We start from the raw sequence: 28,000 nt of genomic DNA on the forward strand, positions 1-28,000 counted from the left end.
TTTTCAGTACTTTTCAAGTTATCGCGGGATCCAGTTTTGTGGACTGACGGACTGACAGACGGACGGAGGGTAAACCTAAAGTCCCCTTCGGTAAACCGGTAGGGGACTAAAAAAAAAACAATCATTATAACTTGTTTTGGCCATGGAAAATAAAGTATAATAAAGGAAGTCATTTTGTAATTAATGCAAATTCATTTATTCTGTAATGATATTAATTTCACAAAACATTTCAGAGATTCATCATGCACATAGAACAAAACATCTCTGTATAACTCTATCATAAAATGTTTGATAAAAATTTAGATGAACATTAAACAAGAGGGCCATGATGGCCCTGAGGTCGCTCACCTGTATAAAGGCACCCGGAGCGGGGCCAGTTAAACCCCAGGCCTTTTATTTGAACAAACTTGGAAGACACCCATTAGAAGATGTTTCACAATGTTAAGTTTTTACTACACACATATAATGAAAAACAACGATCTACCCCCCTCCCCCCCCCTTCGGCAGGGCCAATTTTAACCCAAGGGCTTTTATTTGAACAAACTTGGTAGACACCCATAAGAAGATGTTTCATGCTAAACATCAAAGCTCTAGCTCATTGGGTTTTTTATTAAAGAAGATTTTTTAAGTTTTTACTATACACATGTAGTTAAAACCAATGACACCCCTGGGGCGGGGCCAATTTTGACCCCAGGGCTTTTATTTGAACAAATTTTGTAGACAATTACTAGAAGATGTTTCATGCTTAATATCTTAACTCTAGCTGTTTGGGTTTTTTCAAAAAGATTTTTAAGTTTTTGCTATACAAATATAAGGAAAATCAATAACACCCTGGGCGGGGCCAATTTTAACTCCAGGGCTTTTATTTGAACAAACTTTGTAGACACTCACTAGAAGATGTTTCATGCTTTAAAAATCTAAACTCCAGATATTTGGGTTTTTTCAAAGAAGATTTTTTAAGTTTTTGCTATATCATATAAGGAAAATCAATGACCCCCGGGGCTGGGCCAAATTTGACCCCAGGGCTTTTATTTGAACAAATTTGGTAGACACCAATTAGAACATGTTTCATGCTAAATATCTTAGCTCTAGCTTTTTGAGTTCTTTAAAAGAAGATTTTTTAAGTTTTTACTATATGCATATAGGGAAAATCAATGACCCCCTGGGACGGGCCAATTTTGACCCCAGGGCTTTTATTTGAACAAACTTGGTAGACACTCACTAGAAGATGTTTCATGCTTAATATCTAAACTCTAGCTATTTGGGTTTTTTCAAAGAAGTTTTTTTAAGTTTTTGCTATACACATATAAGGAAAATCAATGACCCCCGGGGCGGGGCCAATTTTGACCCCAGGGCTTTTATTTGAACAAACTTGGTAGACACCCATTAGAACATGTTTCATGCTAAAGATCTTAGCTCAAGCTCTTTCAGTTCTTTAAAAGAAGATTTTTTAAGATTTTACTATATGCATATAGGGAAAATCAAAGTCCCCTGGGACAGGGCCAATTTTGACCCCAGGGCTTTTATTTGAACAAACTTGGTAGACACTCATTAGACGATGTTTCATGCCAAATATCTAAGCTCTATCTCTTAGGGTTTTTTTAAAGAAGATATTTAAAGTTTTTTCTTTCGGTTGCCATGGCAAACAGAGTTCTGCATGGAATTAAATTCTTTGAACAATTTTTAAAGGTGACCACCAAAGGAACATTCCTGTGAAGTTTGGATGAAATTGGCTCAGCGGTTTATGAGGAGATGTCATTTAAAGTAAAAGTTTACGGACGGACGAAAAGCGATCACAAAAGCTCACTCTGTCACTTTGTGACAGGTGAGCTAAAAATATCAAATCATCACATTTCATTAGACTTGTGTCAAGATAAACACAGGAAAGACTTTTTTATTAAACAGACAACATTCTTGAAGTTCAATTGCATAAATTATCAATTTGTTTTTCAAAGATAAACAATAATTAAGTAGTCTTATGTAAGAATTGTTACTTTTATGCAGTTTAATACATGAAAAATAGTGAAGAAAATAATTGAAGCAAATGTTCAGTTGTGAATATTTTATTTCAAGTAAAAGTTTGCCAATTGACTCATTTTTTAAAAAATATTTGGTATTTAAAAAACATATTTTTATATATTACAATCTATATTTACTTGTATATTTTCAAGCATTGAGTATATTATAAAATGAAAATTAAACATGTATTTATGTTACACAGAGACGAGGACAACTTAACATACAAGTGCAAGTACAAACCAGGACAACTTAAAATACAATACAAGTACACTTGACCATACATACAAAAGGATACTAAATTTCAGTTTATTTATTCTTAATACACTGTAATACAAAATTAATGTTAGGAGACAAATTAATATGGGCCTTTAAGTTTCAGTGTAGAGATTAACATAAATTTGATGATTACTATCATATTTACAATTTAGCCATTATTGACATGCAACAATTTCTTTAATTAAGACTCCTGAATTTTAAACACTTCAAAATTTGCATAGACTATTTTATTTTAAAATATATTGTCTCGTTTTAAGTATTGCAAATTGTATATCAGTATTCATGTACAACAATAAATTCCCCTCAATAACTACCATACAGCATGTTTGATATATTTAAAATGATAAAAGTAAAAAAAAAATGATAAAAAGCATGTACAGTATTTTGTCAAATTGAACAATCTCATTAAAATAAGATCATCGTTTTGCTCTGTTTCTCCTTGCTACCTGGCTAAGGGTAGTGGAGTGACAGTTTTGATATCATTTTAATGAGATTTAATGAGATTGTATTTCTAAACGGCCATGGCAAATCAAATTTGCTGTCATTTACACTAGTGTATAGGATGTAAAATTAAATATCTACATTAACATGTTTAATTAACATTTCTTATATAAGTACTACTATATTAAAATCTCTTTGAGATGTTTTATTGCACAACAGATGGCACAAAGGTGTAATGATCAAATACCGTCCTACAGTTTATAAAACACTGTTTCAAATGAAATGTAGCATGCACTAACAACAAATCAGTCAAACAGAACAAGGTCATATTTAAATACAATATCACTAGAAACAGAACTTATTCTGAAAATTATCCGTGTCAAATTCAAATAAAAAAATAAAGTTTGGCTATTGCAATAAAAAACACTTGACCAATGATATAAAAAATGTTCTAACATAAAAAAATCATCCTTACATAAAGATATAATTAACAGTGGTTATACAAATCTAATAATGTACATTGAGATGTTTGGAGATTATTTTACTTCTCAGATTACCTAGCACTATGCAGATTATTAATTTAAAAACACAAATACCATATTTGACAAAATCACTCTCAAAATGACAAAAAGCAAAAACAAAACTCCAAACTACCGGTATGTTACATTGAATTTGAATGTCTAATAAAGTTTAAAGTTTCTAAATGGTCTGGGCATGTGTCATTTTGTCATATTTAACTCTGGAAGTTATATTTAGTAAACATAACAACAAAATTTGCAACAAATTTATTTAAAACAACCTTTTTATGGATTTAAAGGCACCCTAGTCAAATATGAGATCTTTAATACTTTTGTATTCAGCATGGATAACATTAACAAAGGAATATGTAAATTTACACCAAGTCACCTTGTTTATTTTGTAGAACACTTGTAAAACAAGCAAACAATATATTATGACATTCAGGATTTCAGAAGCATGATTTCAACAATCCATTATCCTTAACAATACTAAATCCTCAATAAAACAACTCTACTTGCTCAATAAAACAATACATTCTTAAAACAATAAATAAAAGTTGTGATTTACATCATACAACTGATGTTACAAATAATATAATTTTAAGCAATGCCACATACATGAAAATTTTGGTATACTAGTATTTAAAAGATTACATACAGTTAGTTTATTCACCCATTTATAGAATGGGAATGCTGTCACACTGACAATATAAATACGTAATCTGAGGTCTTTCTAGCCTCTCTGTGCAATATTGTAGACACAAGTAAGCATATTAATAATATAATTTACCTTTAACAAGTTTGCTAAATATCTTCTGCAGATGACAACATGCAAAGCTGTTGGTATGACTTGAACCCATATAAGCATGGTGCAAGGTTTTCCAAGTCAGCTACCTTAACCATTTGGACTTAAAGGCCCATAGATGAGAATAAATCTGGATTAAAAAAATACTGTCATTCCCCTAGAAAACCATGTAAGTATGGTATAAATCTACATGTACTTTTAAAAATCTTAACATCACAAATGCTATTAATGGGTGAAATATTTTAAAACACAAATACAAGAAGCAAACAAATACTGGCCATTTAACATCAGTTCTAAATAAAGCAAAATGGGAAGAAGCATTTTTGGACGGCAAGAAAACAAAAATATATTTACACCTATAACCTTGTGTAATGGATAAGCTACTCTTAAAAATTTTTTAATCAAGCTGCAAAGAAAACCCCAATGTTGCAATTTGATAGTGAAGAAAAGATTATCTTGATACAAGCACATTTAGCTGTAAAAATATTGAGCAGAGTTTATATATAACAACCACACCCTTCCATATGGCTGAACAAAACTTTCTAAATACAAGTTCACAATAAAATACAGATCAAGATAAGCTCAGCTGTTAGCAGAAATAATGTAGACATATAAAAGCAATTCACAAAACTAATTCAAATGAGAAATGAAAAAAAAATCAACAAAAAAATTCCACCAAAACATGCAAGGTTTTAAATAACAGTAAAATTTTGATTTTCTTCTCCAATTCAATATCTTTTGAGTCTGTTAGAATTCAAATATTAAATCAACCTTTTCTTATTCATGACCGTATGCATCACATATTAAGCTATTACCTTCACAATGTAATGTTCCTGGCCATGATATAAGCTACTCATGTTCTATAAGAAAATCTTGATTATTTTGTAAGTCAAAATGTTTACATAAACCAAAAAAGATATCAAACAAAAACATGTTTGGTAAACACAAATGCCCCCAGCCCAGATTCTTGTCACTAATAAATTTTCCAAAAAATATTAACCCAATAACAGAAAAAAGACACAAAGTTGTCAAAAAAATTGTAAAATTAAGAGAGACACTTTTGGGCTTTTGTTATTGTAAAAAATGTATGCTGGAATGTCATTACTATGATGAAGTTTAATTATATTCAATTTGCCATATTAAAGTAATCATATATAAATGTAAGACCTTGACCATCACAAAAGGTATAATCCTTCCAAATATGAAGAAATAAGGACTGTAAAAGAAAGTGTTAAAATCTATTGTTAGCACAGGTGACCTTCACATTATGACTTCCAACTATGAACCATGTAAAGAATATTCTTTTCAAATATGAAAACATCAGTCAATAAATAAAAGCTGCATATGCAAAAGCTTAAAAACCTATCTTTTTACTCAAAGATAGAAGTTACACAAGTTATGTTCCTACCAAATATCAAAGACATCTAATAAAGCTTGTTAAGTGTAAAAATCTATTTTTGGCACTGATGACCCCTAACTCCACCCTATTAAACATGAAATACATCAGTTTATAAAAGGCTGAATGAGCAAAAGTGTAGAAAAAAATTTACAACTGTGACCTTGACCCCAGTGAGGAAAATTAAAGGTATCCATCTACCAAATATGGAAGATAACTTTACGAAAATGAAGTTATTAGGAGAAATTTAAGATAAATCCAACTTGCCAGAAAAGGTTAACCATTTTAACCAGGTCCTTTTTGCAAAGTCATAAAGGGAAATAACTTGGCACAGTTATATACTTTGTATTGATAAGCAAGTGTTAAAATTATGAAGCTATTAGTACCCTGGAACTAAGGATATATCTAACTTGCTGGTTTAGGTTTCAAAGTACTACAAAGGGAAATAACTTGGAAATAGTGGCACTATAGTTATGTACCTTGCCAAGATTATGTGTCTTGTAATGATTAGACAAATATGTTCATTTTTAAGTCACTGTTACAGGTGGAACTTAGAAATATCCAACTTTCTGATTTAGGAACTGACAGACAAGTATTGAAATTGGGATAAGGGGCCATTTCTTTTGATATTATTGATCTTCATGGAAGTGCTGACGGACAGTTCAATTACTTTATGCCCAGGGACATAATAAAGATTTATAAAGTAAAATTCTGACATCTTTTTTGGCTTTTTATATTATTTCAATCATATGTTTACTACGCATACTTTAAGACAAATTTGTTATCAACTTTCACTTAGAACATAAATCACTTTATAAATTACATAATACACCTAAATCATTTGACAAAGCCTTTAAATAACCTTAAATGAAAAATTATATCAACTATTTGGTCCCATTAACACAGCTCAAAAGTTATAACATATGCATGGAGACCAGTCTCGCAATACTGCCCAGCCATTGGATAATTAAATATTTGTTATCAGCCAATCAGGTATCAGAAGACTTGTCTACAAGAGTTTTTATAACCTTGGACTTGGAGTACATACTTTAGCAAGAAACATTTGTAACAATGTCATTTAAACATTTTGAAATTATCCTTTATATATATAAATATAAATGTTATCATTCAGATTCTCTCAGACCACATGGCCGTTTAAATTCTTGACCTCTCTCATGTATCCATTTATTGGACACCCATTTAGAGCCAACCAGCACAGGGCACGCTGCATGACGAGTATCAAAGATTCCTTCTCCATTCTTATATAAATTATACCAAAATACAGACTTGCCCTGAAACAACAAAAAGAATAATGATGATGATACATGAAGTTTTAAGTAAATATAGTGGAATAATAAGAACATCATCTCAATCAAAGTCAATTTTATTGTGTGTAATAGTCCACTAAAACTATACCAAATTTATAACAGAAATTACTTTAAGTTTCTAGTTCAAACACAGGTTAAAACCAACGCATGGTTCAGGAATATTCTTTTAGTAGTTACCTCCTAATATATGACTGAAGTACTGTTTTGTGTTTTAGTGTTTAACTGGCAAAAACCAGTCAAGAGAAAAAATAATGGTACTTAAAGCTGATAAAATGATTTAGAGGCAGGCAACTCAATCATACGTTAGTGTCCAAGCTTCAAAATATTCACTATTTTAATTAGTTTCTCTACAGAGATTATATACCAAAAAAATCAAATGATTTAGGCCATGTATATTATCTAATATCTTACGAGCTCAATATTCCCTAAGAAAATTTAATTCATAAGTACATACCTTTTCTGGGAATATTTTCAAACCAAGATATGGAAAAACTGTTGCACCACCTGCCTGCACATCTGACATCTGAAATTTGATAACAAATATAACAATAAATTAAAATCTTGAGATAAATCTTATATTGTTATTTAGAAGTAGCAATATCAATAGAGTAATTTGTGAATGTCAATTCTTTATAAACATACACATAAAATGAGATGTCCTAGATTTGTGTTTTCAAAAAAAAATCCCATTTTCTTATCCAAGTCCATTTTTTAATGAGTTTTTATATTCATGAAAAACTGCATAAACAACAACATTGAAAATACAACATAAATTTCATTTAAAATCAGACAGCATTAAAATGTACAGTATTAAGATTGCCATACCTTTAAACAACAGTACTATGGCTAAAACTCAAAATTTTATAAAGTACACAAGTGCACTGCATGCATAGTTAACTCTTGTCTGTAAAGGGAATTGATTATCAATGACCACTTTGAACGTCAAAGAGGGGAACAACTCCAGGCTACAGCTTTCAGAATGATGCCCCTTAGTTTACAACTGATAAGCAAGTATGCCATGTATTGTGTTAATGACTTTTAATTTTCTTGTACGACAATGATGCAGTGATCATAAAAGCTCAATTTTTTCTTCATAAAAGATGAGCTAAAAATTGAACAACATTTTTTAAAAAGAAATTAAATGAATTCCTTATTATAAAAGAGTACATTGTATAAAGATATATATTCGGGTAGCATATTCCAAACCATCTAACCAATACATTATTAATTCAAAATATCAAGTAGTGTTAAAGCCACTGGCCACTTTATAATTCTAGTACTACAACAACAGCAACAATAACTGTCCTGAGTTATAAATGACAAAGTGAAATGTTGAGCATTTACAGCATTTTTACCATGTTCATGTTAAGAAATAAGATGACTTTTAAGAAAACTGCTTTGAAATAGTAAGGCCTATCATGCAAAATGCACATTCCAGTAATATGGATGTTGCCAATTTGCTAGGTATGTCCATGCTAGGCTTGCTAGTAAAGTTCAACCATCAAAGTATCGTCTAATTTTAAGACTGGTACTAATCTATTAATCACTTGTTATTTTTCCCATTATATTTTGACATTTTAATCATGGACAATGTACAAGTCTGTTTCTTTTAAAAATTTTGGAAAATTTGAAGTTAAACATTGATTGAGTACTATGAGCAGGTACCCACACGTGATTAGATTAGACACAGGTACCCAAGTCCAAATCTTGTACCCATCCAATGGTCAGTATCACACAGACTTGACAATTTGTTTACACCAGAATTTGTACAGTTTGAACTTGCCCAATACATCCAATTATCTCACAGGTTCTTTCAATTAATTACAACTTACATAGAACATGAGTGTAGCTATTCTGTTACCAGTTCCTAGACCTTCAAATGCTTTTTCTTCTTTCTGAATTATGGTAAGATGAGAATAGATCAAAGCAAAAAAGCCAGATATATACAGGCGTATCTTTCCATAGACTAGGTACATCATATGGTTCATATTTTGACAACACAAATATAACTCATTTTACTGTTGTAAAATGGCTGAATTATAAATTTAAATTAAGATTGCCAAAATATGTTCCCAATCTATGTAAGATTATAGGCGAAATTATGCAAAATGTACATGCAATAAAACTGTAAACAACACATGCTTTTAGATCATCAATCTATTAAAATCGTGTTAGAATATATCCAAAAAATAACTCTGACACCAGGCTTTTACTGCACTGCACATTTTGCATATTTTCTATACTCTTGAGATTGAAACATCCATACATTATACATGTACATGTACACATTTATGTAAATGTACCGAAAAAATTCAAATTGAAATCAAAATAATGTTGCTTAAAGTTATACTTTATCCATAAAAAAATAAAATATTGAGCTTGTTTCACCTTTTATCAATAAGCCAAAATGATAAATGATAGTTTATCACAATTCAACACTGCACAACATATGTCTATTTTTGTTCATTTACTAATATTTATTTTAACATATACAGTATCTTGTAAATCTTACATAAATGTGTTACCATACCAGTAGGATATTCCAACCTCACAACAATACACAATACAACAAAACAAACACTTACATAATACATATAAGTTGCTATCCTATTCCCTATTCGCCTTTCAAAAGCTGTTGGTTCTCGTTTCTATAGGAAGCATGGCATTAAAATCAAAATATCACATCATTAATGGTAGAAATATTCATCATTCACCTAATGCTTTTCTGATCATTTATACTAACTGAGAAAAAATCCCAGTAACAATAAAAGCAGACCTTAAGTGATTCTTGGTCACAACTATTAGTACAAAATAGTCTTTCTTAAAATCTAGTAGACGTAGATTTTAATCTAGTTAGACATTACACAAAGACAAATACCTATATCACTATACTTCAAATGTCACTGCATGTAAACTAAATGTTTATAGCATTTCACAACAGTGTAACAATTTATCATATTGATATTTTCTGTAGCTACAGTTATTTTATAAATTGTAAAAAAAAAACAAGAAAAAGAAAAATTTGTTTACCCTAGCAAAGTCAAAATGAGGCTCATATTGACCACCGATGCCATAGTTGGCAATTTGTAATTCTTCCGCTGTTTCCATGTTAAGTCCTGTGGTAGCTGCTATACGTGCATTTACACGAGCTATTTCTGGCGAGTCATAATCCGATAACCAACAACTGCAAATATAAATATCATATACTCATTTATATATACATATCTCAACATTAAAGATAATTACGAATTTTTGAACAAATATTGTCATTCAATCAATTCTAATTAAGTTTAAGTTCTTCAAAGTTTCTTTAAAAATTCTAATTTCAATTCAGTCATAAAATTTATTACAGTTCAATGAAAAGGCATTGTGTCTTAACAAAGCTTTTGAAAACGGTTATTCTAATTATACACAATCATTACAAAACTACACTGGAACAAGTAACATTTAATTATTATTTTAAGTCTGATCTTAATTACATATTACACAGGTCACTGTCACAAATGGCACTGATTTTATATTTAAATTAAATTAAAATTATATTGTAAGTTGGAGCTGCAGACAACACGTAAGTATCCAACCAATACCACTGCAACAACAAAAATATTCCATATTTTCAGAAACTAACTTTCAACAAGTTTAATCATGCAGCCCATATACTGTTGAATTATCACATGGAGGCGAATTGGGGCCTGACATTTTCAAATTTCAAAAGGTAGAACTGTGGTGAAGCCTCTTCAAAGACAATATTTATTTATTATTTTTTTTGGTACAGAATTCAATTAAAATTTCAAATTTGACCTTGATGGTCAAGGTCATTTATATATTAAGGTCATAATAATTTAACATATTTTGTTGGTGAATAAAATCCATCCAAATTTAAGGCTAATTCTATCAAAATTCAAGTATTTGACCGTGAATGTCAGGCAAAGTTAAGTTTGAAAGTCTTGTCCTAAAACTTGAAGTGTCCAAGGATGAAGACAATCCAATCACGAAAATTATCACGAAAATTATAGCTATTGCAGTTATAGCAAGTTTAGCTAACATCAAGCAAAATTCAATAATTTTGCCTTCAAAATGAAGGTTACTTCGTGAGTCAAAGTCAAGTTCAGCATGTTTTCTTGAAAGTTTTGTACAAAGGAATATTGTGTATAAAGATAATCCAATAAAAAATTGTAGTAATCAGACCACAACACCACCATGACCCTAGTAATAGCTCTGAAAAAGGTGAGTTAAAACAACTCTTGCATAATCTTTAAATTGCCTATCACAATCTATTCACATATATGGTTTCATCAACAATATATGTATACATGTACTTCTTGAGATATCCTAGGATTAACCTGTCAAGGCCCCATGCTAATACATGTATATAGAAACCATAATTCTGAGTAAAGAATCAAAATGATGAGCATAATCTCCATTTAGATACAGATAGGGATCTTTAAATGCATAACAAAGATAAATCATTCACTTACACAATGTTGAAGATAGTTACAAGCTTGTTACCATCACCTGCATGCAACATTTAGATGTTCAGAAAACAAACACACACAAATAACAGTTGTAATTGAAGTTGTCAACATATGAGCCGCACCATGACAAAACCAACATAATGGGTTTGCGACCAGCATGGATCCAGACCGGCCTGCGCATCCGCGCAGTCTGATCAGGATCCATGCTGTTTGCTTACTAACTCTATTACAAGTTGAGAAACTGACAGGGAACAGCATGGATCCTGATCAGACTGCGTGGATGCGCAAGCTGGTCTGGATCCATGCTGGTCACAAATCCATTATGTTGGTTTTGTCATGATGCGGCTCATATAACTTGCTATGGTTTATATGAGTCAGAGATAACATAAAAGTAAAGACCACAATACAGAACACTTTTTATCCTGCTACTGTCTATATTATCAGCTGGATAAAGCCTTGCCGGATAAACTTATCTATCTCCAGTCATTACGTCAAATGATTAGCCTATGCTGATGTCACATAGTTAGCGGCAAAGAAAATTACATGTAGACGCTGTTTTATCGGATAAAGAGTAAGAATGAAACTGTTTAAATATATCAGAAAAACATGATTACACTAGACAAAAGGAGGATAAATCAAATACATCATACATATTTGGTGTCGGGATGGAGAAGGTTTATTTGATTCGCTGTGAAAGTGCATCTTGGCTCCTTATAGCTTGCAAAAGATACACTTTCTCGCTCACCTGATACACCTTCTTTATCCCACCACCAACCATGTTTTCACTATTGAACATCCCATATATATATGTCTGCATCTTGCAAGATGAAGCTGGGAAACAGCATTATATGATAATGATTACCTTTTGCTAACACGGTAACCAGCAGTCTCCAGCTTTCCTGTCTTAGGATTGTGTACAGTTGCCCTACCAAGCTAAATTACAAATAAAAACCTTTTTTTCCAGAAAACACATGCATGCATATATTATATATAAACAAATTAAAACTGAAGGAACTTAAGCCACTTTTTACAATTTTAATCACATGTTTTATAGCAGTTTTCTATTTACTATCTCCTAATGTTTTATTGTGCCTGATCATCATTTCAGTAAGGATGTCAATAGTTAAGATAAAAGTATAACTTCATCAGGATGAAATAATATTAAAAGCTTTTGGGTTTTTTTGTTTTGTTTCAAATGTTAGCAAACACCTGCATTGGAAATAATTATGTACATAAATAAATCAAATTCCGTGTACTTGTAAATATGTATGTGCAATTGATGAACAGAAAGATTTCAATGGTTATAAAATGCTAGTGAGAAAAAGTGTGGCACTTTAAACAATTATCTTATTTGGTTTTTACAATGATAATGTATTGAAGAGAAAACTGCTATGAAACATGATGATCAAATATAGAAGAATCACTCTTATGCAAAGATGTACACCACAACAAAGCACTATTACCATTTACTAACTCTGTACTGAGCTGTCTCTATTTTACCTGTTATAGGGTTATGAACAGTGGCTCTGCCCAGCTACATAATATATTTATAATTTAATAAAAGTTAAAAATAAAACCATTAACTTAATGTACCATGAATCTATTACATGTACAATACTATTTATCAATATTTGAGCCACGTCATGACAAAACCAACATAATGCGTTTGCGACCAGCATGGATCCAGACCAGCCTGCGCATCCATGCTGTTCGCTATCAGTTTCTCTACTTGTAATAGACTTGGTAAGCGAAACAGTCTGGATCCATGCTGGTCACAAACCCACTATGTTGGTTTTGTCGTGACGCGGCTCATTTATCTACAAGTTGTGACAATATGACTATTTTTGTAGGTATGTTGTTTAACAGATACAACTAAATCAACATTTTCATTAAGATTGAAATAAAAATACCAGATTAAACTTGAGAAAAGAATGAATCGAAAATGATTAATTACTTTTTAACATACATTCCACAGGTTGAATTAACCTTAGATTAAAACCTACTCTTATTCTGCCCTTAATAAATACTTATGATTTGTCAAAGTCAATGCTAGTTATACAAGCCTAGGTGTCGTCCTATTATAATCTCAGAGACAGTTGTAAACCAGCAAGCAAATATCTTGAGTGGTTGATGAGCTATGTATTTATACAAGATATTGCAAGTAAAACTTTAAAGTAATGGTTATACCTACACCAAGATGAGTAGTAGTCAGTTTTAGTCATCTGGATACCTGTTCTAAACAAAGGTGTAGCAAGGAAATCATAAATGAGGGGACCTCTCTTCATATTACAAAGATTGAAAATTTAGTAATTACCTTTGGAGTGGCCAGAGTTTGTATCAGTTTAATCTCTCTATCACTAATACTGTTGTGGAATACTGATAAAAATGGATTCAAATACAACACTTCCTCCTTGGCAGGGGAAATAATCAGCAATGGATGGTTATTTGTTCTATATCGACAAAATAGTTTATGTTTGTATTTATTTTCCTGCAATAAAACACAAAAACAAAACTTATAGAAATTATTTTTTTTATGTCTGAATATCACAAATGATAACCATCAAGATAACTATTGCTTTCAAGTTCCATCTGTATACTAATTTGGTAAATGTAGTTTTTTTCCATGTATTTACGTAAAATACTATCAGCTTGTTTATGATGTTATTTAAGAAATAATATATCCCAAACTGTGATTTTATTGCTCAATAACATCACTGTTTGGAGTTCGGATGCGGGGAATTAAATCACGAGGGCGTAGCCCGAGTGATATAATGATGCGCATCAAAACGACAAACAGTGATGTTATCATGCAATAAAATCACCGATTTGGATATATTGTTTCGATTCTAACACGACATCAACAAATAAATGCTGCCCGTACATGATAATTTGCTAAATTGCGCCTGATTTGTGTCCGTACTTATTGTCAGCGCGTCACATTTTAGAGGTTACGTCACATGTATAATGATTACATCACATGTCTAAATATAGAACGTCAAACAGTGATTTTATAGCATAATAACACACACTTTCTCTTCTATGTTCAACAGGGAAAAATGCGGGTCGTGTTAGAATGGATGATATTGTTATTTATTCCAGTTACATTCATGCATTGTCTATGTCATAAGTTTTTTTTGTATTTGTAAATGGCTTAATATTTTGCTGATTGCCAATAAACTGAAACTGTATAAAAATTTAATTTTAAGAAAGAATTGCCAATTGCTGATTGCTAATAAACTGAACTGTATTCAAGAATGAATTGCCATTTAAAACAATGCTAGACTGCAGGCAAATGTTTGGAATGTGAAGCAAACTTACTTTAACAGTTTCATTTCTACATAAAGCCTCATATGCCATATATTCTTCACCACTCCTGTACTCATCTAACTGTCTTTTATTTGTAACTTCACCATCATCCCCACGTTTAGCTGTCTCGTCTTCTTCTCGTAACATTCTCTCATAATAATCTTTATTACCTTGTGCCCTTGTGTGATCAGGAGCTTCAGAAAATACAATGTTATTATATATAGAGGATATTGAATGAGTGTAAGTTCAATACTGAATTTATTGAAAGAGTTGAATAAATTTATATTATGTGAGTGGCGAGCATAATATTATTTTATTCAATGAGTTCAATAAATTCAGTAATGAACGTACATGAATATAAAATTCTATTTATCAAATACCCAAAATAAAATTGTTAAAAGCGAAAAAAGAATAATTTTTTCATTGACGCGCCTATAGTGTAATGCTAACATTTACTGGTCTTTACACTATATTTGTATAACTCAAATGATTTCACATCAAAATATATGCACAGCGGTGCAATTCCATAATTACAGAGTCACAATAGCAGCACAGGTATGTGATAAACTTATAATTCTACATGTTTGTAACGTTTTCATTGGATAATCAAGACATTTATTTGATCTAGATATACATGGCAGCAGTCCATATATATGAAATAATTTCAATTTATCTGTAATAAAGAAACCTTGCAGTAATATAACTTTGTTATAAAAATTCTTAAAAGGTTTCATGGCAGTATATAAATGATTATTTGCAATATAACCTTCACCTAATGGCTTGGATTATATCTTCAAACAACCATTCATATTGGGCCATATAACCTGTCAAAAAATCTTTATAACTTATATGATAGGGCAAGTTATCCATTTTGATAATTTTGTTTATATTAACTTCATTCTTAATCTGTATTTCTTAAATGAACTTGTCCAACTTTCATATATTGACATTTTAAAATAGATGAGTCAACAGTGTAGAACCTGGTCAGACTACATGCTAGCCACGCTCTTTATTGTTGGCAAAGGCTAAACACTACCATTTCTAGCAGATTAAGGGATTAACATTAACCTGTGGTACTAATGTCTTGTTGTTGTGGCAACACTGGTCTTCATTGTAGTATACTAACAATTACACAAAATACTTACACAGTGCAAGCATTTCATTGGTGAGTGTCAAAGCTCTTCTTACATTTCCTTGCTGAAATATATGATCATATTGTATTATTGTACAGATAGCAAATTAATGTTTACCAACACTGATAAATTTTCTATTAAATTATCATTTACTGCAACCACAAACAAGAAAAAATGAAACAAGATTTTGTTAAAAATGCTATACATCTCAAACTGTGCACACCGTTGTACATCAAAGGACAAGAAAGTAGGTCACTGGGCAGGGCAAAATTATGACCCAAGAGTAGAATTCAAACAATCTTGATACAGGTCCACCAGACAATGTTTCATGTCAAATATCTAAGCCCTAGCTTTCTCCTATTCGGGCGGGCAATTTTGACCCCAGGACTATATTTTGAAGAATGTTGGTAGAGGTCCACTACACAATGTTTCATGTAATGCCTTACGCAAAATATCTATGCTCTAGGCCTTGTGGATGTTTACAAGGAGATTTTTTAAAATAATTTTTAGAATTCCTTTTGGTTGCCCTGGCAACCAGATTTCAGCATGGAATCAAATTCTTTTTAATCTAACAACTTTGGAAGCCCTTCACCTTAGGATCAATCCTGCCAAGTTTGGTTGAAATTGAACTAGTGGTTTTTCACAAGTTCATTAACACACTAATATACATACACAAACACAGGTGAATAGCCTTATGCCACCGCATTGCAGATGCTGCAGTGGCATAAAAATAATTAAAAAAGAAATTTGCCTCACAATAATACTTTTCTTTATGTTTCTCTTACACACTGTCCAAGCTTAATAATAACAAAGTGCTAACTTAATATATGTTATACTTACATTTCTATGGGAGACTTTTCAGGAAACATATTGGTACATAATTAGACTGTTCTGTTTCTTATCTTTTAGATGCTCACATAAAAACCCTCACAGATAGACAGTACAAGGCTAAATCCCTCACAGATATCACAGAATGACTCAAATACCCTCACAAATATTGGAAGATGAGGCTAACCATTTGAATTTCATTCTGTGTCAACCATAAATGTTAACAAGCTTTGGACATGAACAGATACAATGTCATAACTGAGCCGTGCCATGACAAAACCAACATAGTGCGTTTGCGACCAGCATGGATCCAGACCAGCGCAGTCTGACCAGGATCCATGCTGTTCGCTATCAGTTTCTCTACTTGTAATTGATTGACTTTCTTGATTGATTTTCTTTAGACCGTGCAGTCAAGGATAACCTACGAAAGTGCAAGCACTTATTTCCAGTAGGGTCCTTACCTCAGCAGACTGTAGAGATAGCTATGCGATACAAGGAAATCCGGGAACCAGTCCCTAGCTCTTATTGAATAGATTCCTTGGTTCTTTTACATGCCCAGTGTATAGCACTGATACATGCGAGGATTAATAGGGTTTATAAGCGAACAGCATGGATCCTGATCAGACTGTGTGGATGTGCAGGCTGGTATAGATCCATGCTGGTCGCAAATGCACTATGTTGGTTTTGTCATGGAGCGGCTCATGTATACTACTGTACAGTTTGAACTGCTCACCTTGTACAATGAGAATTGAAGGTAATCAAGGACAACAGTCTTTGGGGCAGTCTCATTCCTCTCAATGAGTATTTTTTCATAAGCTTCCTGCATCCACATAATGGTATGGTAATAATCTTGACCTACGTATGCTTGCCTGCCAATCTCAAAACACTCTGTTGCTAAAAGGTAACAAAACACTGGAATCTTCATGACGGACATTGATATCCTCATTCCACAGGTTTTGTTAGCATCAGGATCAGGAACATGCAGGAAAATGCTTGTTTTAGGATTCATCATGCACCAAGCACACTTCACTTACCTGGTACCTTCATTGTGCACCAAACATACATCACTTACCTGGTACCTTCATCTTGCACCAAACTTTCTACACTTACCTGGTACCTTCATTGTGCACCAAACATACTTCACTTACCTGGTACCTTCATTGTGCACCAAACATACTTCACTTACCTTGTACCTTCATTGTGCACCAAACATACATCACTTACCTGATACCTTCATCATGCACCAAACATACTTCACTTACCTGATACCTTCATCATGCACCAAACATACTTCACTTACCTGATACCTTCATCATGCACCAAACATACTTCACTTACCTGATACCTTCATCATGCACCAAGCATACATCACTTACCTGGTACCTTCATCTTGCACCAAACTTTCTACACTTACCTGGTACCTTCATCATGCACCAAACATACTTCACTTACCTGATACCTTCATCATGCACCAAACATACTTCACTTACCTGATACCTTCATCATGCACCAAGCATACATCACTTACCTGGTACCTTCATCTTGCACCAAACATTCTACACTTACCTGATACCTTCATTGTGCACCAAACATACTTCACTTACCTGATACCTTCATCATGCACCAAACATACTTCACTTACCTGGTACCTTCATTGTGCACCAAACATACTTCACTTACCTGATACCTTCATTGTGCACCAAACATACATCACTTACCTGGTACCTTCATCTTGCACCAAACTTTCTACACTTACCTGGTACCTTCATCATGCACCAAGCACACTTCACTTATTTGATACCTTCATTGTGCACCAAGCATACATCACTTACCTGGTACCTTCATCTTGCACCAAACTTTCTACACTTACCTGGTACCTTCATTGTGCACCAAACATACATCACTTACCTGGTACCTTCATCTTGCACCAAACTTTCTACACTTACCTGGTACCTTCATTGTGCACCAACCATACAACACTTACCTGGTATATTCATTACGCACAACCATACTGCAACTTCACTTACCACCTTGTATAGCACAGAAGGCTGTTTAATGATCACAACAATTACCTTTAGGTAGGCAGATTCATTAGAAAAAGGGTCCCCCTCACACTTTTTTTACTCTATGTGGAAACAAAGTCAGTTCTGTTCATAATCACATAAATAATCATTCAGCATTCCCTCAGAGTTCCTATCATGCTACCAAAAAAGTACTACATATGTAAAACCTTTTTCATGTGTTGCAAGAACACCTGACATACCCACTTTTAAAGTATTCAATATTTTTAAAATCTATTCTTAAAAAGCTTAAGCAAGCGTGCTCCAATGTTTACCTTGTATTGTGCAAAAGCCAAATAATCCAAAATAGCGACAATATTTTCGTCAACTCCCTCATCGTGAAACTGACGGATTTTAGCAAGAGCTTCTTCCATCCACATGATTGTATGATAATAGTCTTCTGTGTTGTATGCCAAGCGACCTAACTCATAGCAGTCCCATGCTAAAATCATGCAACATTTATATAAAATCCAAACTTATACATGCTTTCAAATGACTTATTCTACAAAAATTCTTCATCTGAGTGATGTAACAGGTTAATTCCTTCTTAATTTAATAGGTTAACCAGTAATTGTACTAAGATGATGAAATACTCTCAAAGTTTAATAACACATTATGAGACTAGCGTTTAACTAAAAATTGGCCAAATTTGTCTACCGGTAGTTCCTATTGTTGAATTTAACTTATTTATATTCCATCATTTGTTGAAAAATTAACAAATGCTCTTCACTTTTTAAGAAAAGTCTCATATATATATACATGAACCTCTTATTAAATTAAACTCTTTATATTTTAAAAAAATCAGTGATCTTTGGTACTGCATTTCGTTAATGTTATAACAAATTTTCTAAAATCATTCATATGGTTTCCTTTACTTGCTCTTAGTTTCTAAAGATGATGTTTCTCAAAAAATCAATAAATTTATCTTAATATCATTATTTGACACATGAAGAGATTAAAATATTTAAGCTAAAAAATTACACAGCTCTATAAGAATCCAAGAAATCTTACTTTGCAGTCATAATCCAAGACAGAAATAATTAACCATTAACTTGAATCAATTTTACTCTTATTTGATAGTTCTTATGTTTGTTTGTTTTGGGTTTTACGTCACATCAACACAGTATAGGTTCCAGCTTTACTGGTGGAGAAAGACCTCAGGTGCCCTTCCGTGCATTATTTCAGGCACGAATGGGCACCTGAGTAGAACCACCGACGTTCCGTAAGCTAACTGGATAGCTTCCTCACATGAAAGAATCCAAAGTCCCTGTCGGGATTGGAACCCACAGTGGTGAGGGGCAAGTGGTTTGAAGTCAACGACCTTAACCACTCGGCCACGGACGCCCCATGTAAAATATCTTTTGACAGTGTATTGTGACCCTGGGGTGTAAGGGTTTATAACACATAATGGACTTTATAACAGGCTTGAAACATACATGTACTTTTTTATCATACATGTTATGTCTCCTTGATGGATATCAGTAATAGAACTGTAAGTCTTCAGGAAACAATCTTAACAGTGAATATACTTGTGAACATTTGCAGTGAAACTGTCTTTTTGTATACAACAAGAATACAACCAGGCTGTGCAGTCTGATCATGGTCTATAAAGTTGCTCAATTTTGATGTTATAATATGGAAATTTGTTTAGGTCTGGACAATTAATGACAAATCAGCATTTTTCTCAACCGAACCATTAAAAGTATGTTTAAACTGGTTGTATTGTAAATTGTCTGTATACTGAAAAAGTTAAACTATCGTTTAATATCATGATTTTCTTGAAACTTTACCAACAAAATTTTTTTAGAAAGATTTAAATACATGAATAAATTGTTGTTAACATTACAACAGAAGTTAAGAAGGCAAAGTTAATACTTATATGTTAATGTCCATGCAATTTGCATTTAACACATTCATTTACACAGTAATTAAACTTAGTTTTATTAAGATGAAAGGTCTAAAATGCTGTTAATGTGATAGTTAGTCAGGATTACATTAAATTCATACGTGTCATATAAAACAAAACAAAAAATATTAGAACAATTTGATTATTGCTACTTCTTGATGGCTCAATGGTCCAGTTGTATAAATAGCCCCTCCATCCTTACCCCCCCCCACCCCCCACCAAAAAAAACAAGATATGTTTGTAAAACATGTATGCCCCCTATCAGCAGCCAATTAGTCATGTGATAAGGTTATTATGCATGACTTCTGACCCAGTGATCAAACAATTAATAAGGGTTATAAAGTATCTACTGGTCATGACCTTGACCTTTGACCCCTTGACCCAAAACTCAATAGGGGTCATCTGCTGGTCACGACCAATCATCATACAAAGTTTGAAGTTCCTAGGCCTAGGCGTTTTTAGTAAATTGATCAGAAACCGTTTTTACCTACAAGGTCAATGTGACCTTGACCTTTGACCCCTTGACCCCAAAATCAATAGGGGTCATCTGCTGGTCATGACCAATCACCATGCCAAGTTTGAAGTTCCTTGGCCTAAGGGTTCTCTTAATATTGATCGGAAACCGTTTTGACATACAAGGTCAATGTGACCTTGACCTTTGACCCCAAAATCAATAGGGGTCATCTGCTGGTCATGACCAATCACCATGCCAAGTTTGAAGTTCCTAGGCCGAAGCGTTCTTTAGTTATTGATCAGAAACCGTTTTTACTTACAAGGTCATTGTGACCTTGACCTTTGACCCCTTGATCCCAAAATCAATAGGAGTAATCTGCTGGTCATGACAAATCACCATACCAAGTTTGAAGTTCCTAGGCCTAAGCGTTCTTGAGTTATTGATCAGAAACCGTTTTTACTTACAAGGTCAATGTGACCTTGACCTTTGACCCCTTCACCTAAAACTCAATAGGGGTCATCTGCTGGTCATGACCAATCATCACACAAAGTTTGAAGTTCCTAGGCCTAAGCGTTTTTAGTTAATTGATAGGAAACCGTTTTTACCTACAAGGTCAATGTGACCTTGACCTTTGACCCCTTGACCCCAAAATCAATAGGTCATCTGCTGGTTATGACCAATCACCATACCAAGTTTGAAGTTCCTAGGCCTAAGGGTTCTTTAGTTATTGATCGGAAACCGTTTTTACCTAAGAGGTCAATGTGACCTTGACCTTTGACCCCTTGACCCCAAAATCAATAGGGGTCATCTACTGATCATGACCAATCACCATCTCAAGTTTGAAGTCCCTAGGCCTAAGGATTCTTTCATTATTGATCGAAAACCGTTTTCTACCTACAAGGTCAATGTGACTGTGACCTTTGACCCCTTAACGCCAAAATCAATAGGGTCATCTGATTGGTCATAACCAATCACCATACCAAGTTTGAAGTTCCTAGGCCTAAGGGTTCTTTTGTTATTGATCAGAAACCGTTTTTACTTACAAGGTCAATGTGACCTTGACCTTTGACCTCTTGACCCCAAAATCAATAGGGGTCATCTACTGATCATGACCAATCACCATACCAAGTTTGAAGTTCCTAGGCCTTAAGGTTCTTTAGTTATTGATCGGAAACCGTTTTTGCTTTCAAGGTCAATGTGACCTTGACCTTTGACCCTTGACCCCAAAATCAATAGTGGTCATCTACTGATCATGACCAATCACCATACCAAGTTTGAAGTTCCTAGGCCTTAAGGTTCTTTAGTTATTGATCGGAAACCGTTTTTGCTTACAAGGTCAATGTGACCTTGACCTTTGACTCCTTGACCCCAAAATCAATAGGGGTCATCTACTGATCATGACCAATCACCATACCAAGTTTGAAGTTCCTAGGCCTTAAGGTTCTTTAGTTATTGATCGGAAACCGTTTTTGCTTACAAGGTCAATGTGACCTTGACCTTTGATCCCTTGACCCCAAAATCAATAGGGGTCATCTACTGATCATGACCAATCACCATACCAAGTTTGAAGTTCCTAGGCCTTAAGGTTCTTTAGTTATTGATCGGAAACCGTTTTTGCTTTCAAGGTCAATGTGACCTTGACCTTTGACCCCTTGACCCCAAAATCGATAGGGGTCATCTACTGGTCATGACCAATCACCATACCAAGTTTGAAGTTCCTAAGCCTTAAGGTTCTTTAGTTATCACTCGGAAACCATTTGGTCTACGGACCGACGGACCGACAGACCGACGGACCGACGGACCGACAAGTGCAAAGCAATATACCCCCTTTTCTTCGAAATGGGGGCATAAAAAAGAAGAAAAAATTTTGATCAAAATTATTTCAAAATCTTGAAAGTGTAACTTGGTTTCTTGTTTATTTACTTTGTGACCCATACTCACTTTAATTATCAATTTGAACATTGTTTTACTCTAAAATGAGTTAAAGTATAAGACATTGATAAAAGAATAAATTTATTGTATTTTTCATTTTTAGCTTTTATATCACCAATTTTTCACTTCAAGCAACTTTGGATTGTGTTGTTGCAATCTTTCATTACCAAACACCCCTTGTGTAGTTAATGACTTTGACTTGTGCAATGAAGGCGTTTTTAAATCAATTATCTGTAACATTTGATAAAATTGTCTTTTAAGGAAAAAAATGTTATTTATCAGTACTTGGGAACCATATCTATAATGTAACAGTAAATAGCCACAGGTCCATATGATTTATACTGAAAGAAGTGTTTCTTCTGCCATTTTTATGCAAGGACTATTGGCTTATCACCTACAACAACTGGGTCATCACATTAGGTTTGTCCCACTGATCACAATTTATTTAGATTTGAAAGAAACATAAAGTATATAACATTACTGAAAAAAAATTTTTGAGAGAAAATTAATTAAAACTCTAGTACATGTATTTTAACAAGTAATTATTGATAAACTGTCACAAAGTTTGTCCTTTATGATTGCATGTTTGATCAGTCCAATTTTACCTGTAAGTTCAGGAGAAGCAACTCCACCAACATTTCCCCTTGCAAGTTCATTTGTCTCCAACTTGTATGTGTCCTGCAGACGTAATAAAGCACTCACTGACCCTGTCAGATCTTCATAGTTTGGCAAGTTCTCCCTCATCTCTTCAATCTTATTGTACAGCTCTAAAAAAACATGTAGTCACATAATGTGGACATCGATTTATCATTATTTGATTTATATCAAGATTAACATCTTTATAACTTTATAAAAATCATTTACATCATCAGCATGCAACAGATCTCTCAGAACATTAACAAAAAGTCAACTTTACATGAAATCAAACAGCACTGAAAAAATTGCCCTTTAATTTTAATTGCTTGGAAACAATCATTGAACTTCTAATGAATTTCTAATGTTTCAAGCTGGGGGTTGCTTTTTTTTTTTATTATTTTTTTTTTATTTTGATGAATTAACCAAAACACAAAATGTCAGTTAATTTTTCACCACTATAAAGTAATCAATTTCACAATATCAAATCAATATTTGAGAAGTGAAACAATGGAGGTTAACTTACCAGTTCTGCTATTATTCTTAATGACAATATCAATTTCATTGTCCCAGTCAATGGTAAAATGTTTTACAAACAAATAGGCATTGACAGGATTACCCAGGTACAGGTCTGGATCTTCAAGAGCTTTCTCACTGTGCTTCTCAAACTCATCTGCCAATCTAAAATTAACAGTATCAAAATATAAATGTGAATTTTTTTTTTTTATTAAAAAAATAACATTTTATACATACATTGTACTCGTACATATAACAAAATGAGCATGCATTTAAAAGTACAGCATGCATTAACTTACGTTTAACCTGACATATCAAATGGTTTTTAATTAATTATCATGTTGAACCATGTTGTAAATATTGTTCATATGAAGCACCTGCATGAAGTAATTTTTTACATTGTTGCAAAATTGCACTGATCAAGTGCAACTGATACATGTATCTAACTCAACAATCAGACGGTCGTAAATTATTAAACTTTAAAAGAAAGGAAAAATTTTAATCTTTATTTTTTTCTCCTTGCTATATGAAAGGTTCACAGTTTAGAATACTTTTCATTTCATTTAAACAAGACTTTTCAATGCAGTTGTGTACATGTACATGACTTGCAGAACTGCAAATGTTGTTTTTTAAAAGCAAAAATCTTATTTCTAGAGAAAGTCTATTACATTACAGGAGGCTTTTCAATGAAAACAGCCGTTTTTCACAATATGCACATGCAGTTAAAGGTTAAAGAAGTATATCATAAACATTCTTATAGAGTTTTCTGTCCTAAAGTCACACATTGTGAAACATTTTCTAATGAGAACTTTGGGAAAATGTCACCTTTTTAATTGGGTAATTTTATAGTCTACCCAACTGAGTCTATCAGACATAAAAAAACCTCCGTTTCCAAAGTTGAAACTCTACAAATTTTGAGGCCACAAGCAAGTTAACACCTTCCACACCGGGTTATTAAATACATCTAACACAATTTCTACTCAACCACCATCAGAAATGTGAAGTCAAAATCAGTTAAGGTTTAAACTTCAACAGTATCATGTTTAACAAGATCTCAACTCTGATTAAAATAGCCCTTTGATTACAGATGTCAATGTGGATAATAAAGAAACATTGTATTTTATACATTAAACAAGTACAGCTAAAGACAGATTAAGTTATTGTTGTTTCAAGTGACATATGAATTGGATGTATTCATTTTTGCTTCATATATATAATGTTTATTTAAGGCAACTAAAAAACTCCGGAATCATTCATGATATACAATTTAATTATTTTTGTGTACAAAATGTTAAATCTGATGGTACATGGACAAGGGCAGGGTAAAGCATATAGACTATAATAGAGGCTTGCATCAATCATGAAAATATAGGCCTATCATGCAAATAATATCTGGACCCTTGATAGTCATCATTTTTTAAATAAAATGTAGGCCCGGACCTAAAGAGATCAATGCAAATTGTCAATTTTTTTACTGCATGATTATCCAGTGAACAACCAATTTGAGTCTTTTCCTCAGTCACTTCAATATTCAACCCCTTTGGTCAGAAAGTTGATTATTCAGCTAAATTGTTTCAGTGGTCAGTAATGACTCCTACTTTGACACAAGGTTACAGGTTTGTTCACACCTTTAGGGGATAGGAAGTGAATAAAATTACACCATTTTGACAAGAACATACAAAATTAATATATTATAAAAATATCAATGCCATAGGCATTTCTAACAATCACCTCAAGAGCTTGCATTGTGTCCATTTAATTTCATCATTAGCAATATGCTGATACATGTACATGACACATGTACAAAAAGTATAATTTGAAGTATTTCTACCTTCTTATGTCATACAATACTTCTTTTAATATTTATTAAGCACAAATTAATTTTTTTTAAACTTTTATCAGAGATGTAGATAACATTTTATAAAATATTGATGAATTATACTAATATAGAACCATATTCAAATTCTAAGCTTTAAAGGGATTTTTTTAAATTACATTGCATAATGTCACAATGGCTTGTGCTGGTTGTTTTTTTCCCCAGAATTTTGGGAACATGACCCATACCCATGAGATTGGGAATTTCAGCAATATTTTGTTAAAAATTGGGGAAAAATGAACAACTTAAATTGTGCAGTAATTAAATGAATTATGACAATCACTGACTGTTTAGAATGGCATCTTCAAAAATTTAACAAAGATTTTCAAAGATTTTAGACTTTGTTATTCAATACATGTATGTTTAATTTGTAACTTTCAATTGGGAATTTTTTCCTATGGATTGGGGAAATAATAGACTATTTTCAATTGGGAATATGATCGAATATTGGCCAAAAAAAAACAACCCTGTATTAATGTGTCTCCTAATAACTAATACTTGAATTAACCTGACCATAATATCCAGTCCTGCCATCTTATAGGTTTAAATCCATTTATTAAAAAGAAATCCAACAGGAATCAATATAAAAATACTATTTCCTGACCAAGGAGAACTTTTGTTACAATGTCGTAAATTTTACCATCTATTTCTCTACAAATAATTAAGAAAACATGATTATTTGCTACAGTAAGGAAGAGGGATGAGGGCTAAACAAGACATATAACTGTAATAAATACTGGCGATTTATCACTCTCTTATTTCCAGGGAAAGTGTCATCAATTCAGATTGCAGTTTTATGGCATCTGTTATATCAAGGAGAGAGAGATGTTGTTATTCATTACCTTGTAATGGTAAATATTGCTGAATTGAATATGTTTACATTTCTTATTTCATCAAATAAAGTTGGCAAAAATCCTACACTCTGAAATATTGCTATTTAAATTGTCAATTTTAATTGCAATAATGCCCAATGCATATGTAAAATCTAACTAGATTACAAAGATACTTTATAAAAATGTCCAATTGGTTCATTGACTTCCTCAGTTCATTGCCTCTCAGTCTCATCAGTCAAAGATCAAAGAAGATTAAACTATCTCCAAACCACATGGCCCTTGATTTATACAATAAAAGGAGTATTCTACTACAACAGGTGTTATGCACATGAAATAAAAGTTGCATGGGTTAGCAATTTCTTTCAGTGTTTAAACTAAATATAATGTTAAAATCTTAGTACTTGTAACCATTAATTTCAACAGAAACTTCCAATTGAGACCATTCACAAAATTTATCAATAATAGTGCTAAAATATGTGTTTAAACAGATGTTTTACATGTATACAGTATACTGTATGCACTTATTTACCATTAATAGGTTAATAATAAATATTATACATGTAGATCTACATTGTATCAAGCTCTGGTAGTAATTTCTTACAAGACAGTTAAAAACAGATTTGGTTTAAAGAAGAAATTTGACACCTTGCAAAACAATACATGAAGAATAAAGGAATTGATATCACTTACTGTGTAAGTTTCTCCAATCTTTCCTGTTCCTCATAAATGTAATGTCTTATTTCCTTGGATATGTCTCTTTCTGTGTACAATGCTGTCTGTAGGTGTGCCAAACTAGAGAATAGCTCCCCCGACCCCAAGGCTGCCACGCTGGCAATAATTAACATCCAAATCATAACTTGTCTTTCGTGCCTCCTGCTGATTCTTTACTAAAATATTAGAGCTCTATCTCCAGATTTTGCAAATGTTGTATAAAAGACAAAACTTATCCGAACCCTTCAACTGCAGCTAAAATCCGTTTACAAAAGAATTTATGAGTTGTGACATTAGCATGAATGTAACGAATAAAATACAAATTGTCCACGTATGTTTAAGCTTACGTGCAAATAAACACTGCGGAAATGCCTAGAAGTTTTGGCAGTATGTATCATGTTACAGCACCTACGGATTTTGGGAGAATCGGAATAGTCCAAGATCAATTATGTAGGGGAGTTTATTTTTCTGTTATCATAGAAAAATTAAGAAAAAAATATGTATTAACCATGTTAAAAATAAAGATCTTAAAATAATGTTGTAACTCGTGCATT

The 28,000-nt window shown here is 32.7% G+C and overlaps 1 protein-coding gene across 5 annotated transcripts; it reads right to left on the reverse strand.

The window, feature by feature from the left end:
- Window positions 1–172: 172 nt before the first annotated feature.
- LOC132731785 (prolyl 4-hydroxylase subunit alpha-1-like) lies at window positions 173–27,999 on the reverse strand. 5 transcript variants are annotated; one of them, XM_060718041.1, is made up of 12 exons: window positions 27,426–27,999; window positions 24,037–24,191; window positions 23,483–23,644; window positions 18,861–19,027; window positions 15,710–15,761; window positions 14,577–14,758; window positions 13,573–13,746; window positions 12,722–12,792; window positions 9,814–9,967; window positions 8,616–8,678; window positions 7,238–7,306; window positions 173–6,747 (listed from the first exon to the last, which is right to left on the reverse strand). In XM_060718041.1, exons 1-12 carry the CDS (start codon window positions 27,587–27,589, stop codon window positions 6,580–6,582), a joined length of 1,581 nt encoding a protein of 526 aa, XP_060574024.1. In that variant the 5' UTR covers window positions 27,590–27,999; the 3' UTR covers window positions 173–6,579. The 5 variants fall into 5 exon arrangements, with proteins under 5 accessions (XP_060574024.1, XP_060574026.1, XP_060574023.1 ...); XM_060718043.1 differs by lacking the exons at window positions 8,616–8,678; window positions 12,722–12,792; window positions 18,861–19,027 and adding exons at window positions 9,369–9,431; window positions 12,121–12,191; window positions 17,259–17,419 and having other exon boundaries at window positions 27,426–27,991; XM_060718040.1 differs by lacking the exons at window positions 8,616–8,678; window positions 12,722–12,792 and adding exons at window positions 9,369–9,431; window positions 12,121–12,191 and having other exon boundaries at window positions 27,426–27,990.
- Between the last annotated feature and the right edge of the window lies 1 nt (window position 28,000).

Source organism: Ruditapes philippinarum, unplaced genomic scaffold (genome assembly GCF_026571515.1).
Source record: "Ruditapes philippinarum isolate M1 unplaced genomic scaffold, ASM2657151v2 ctg63_1_1_1_1, whole genome shotgun sequence".
NCBI lineage: Eukaryota > Metazoa > Mollusca > Bivalvia > Venerida > Veneridae > Ruditapes > Ruditapes philippinarum.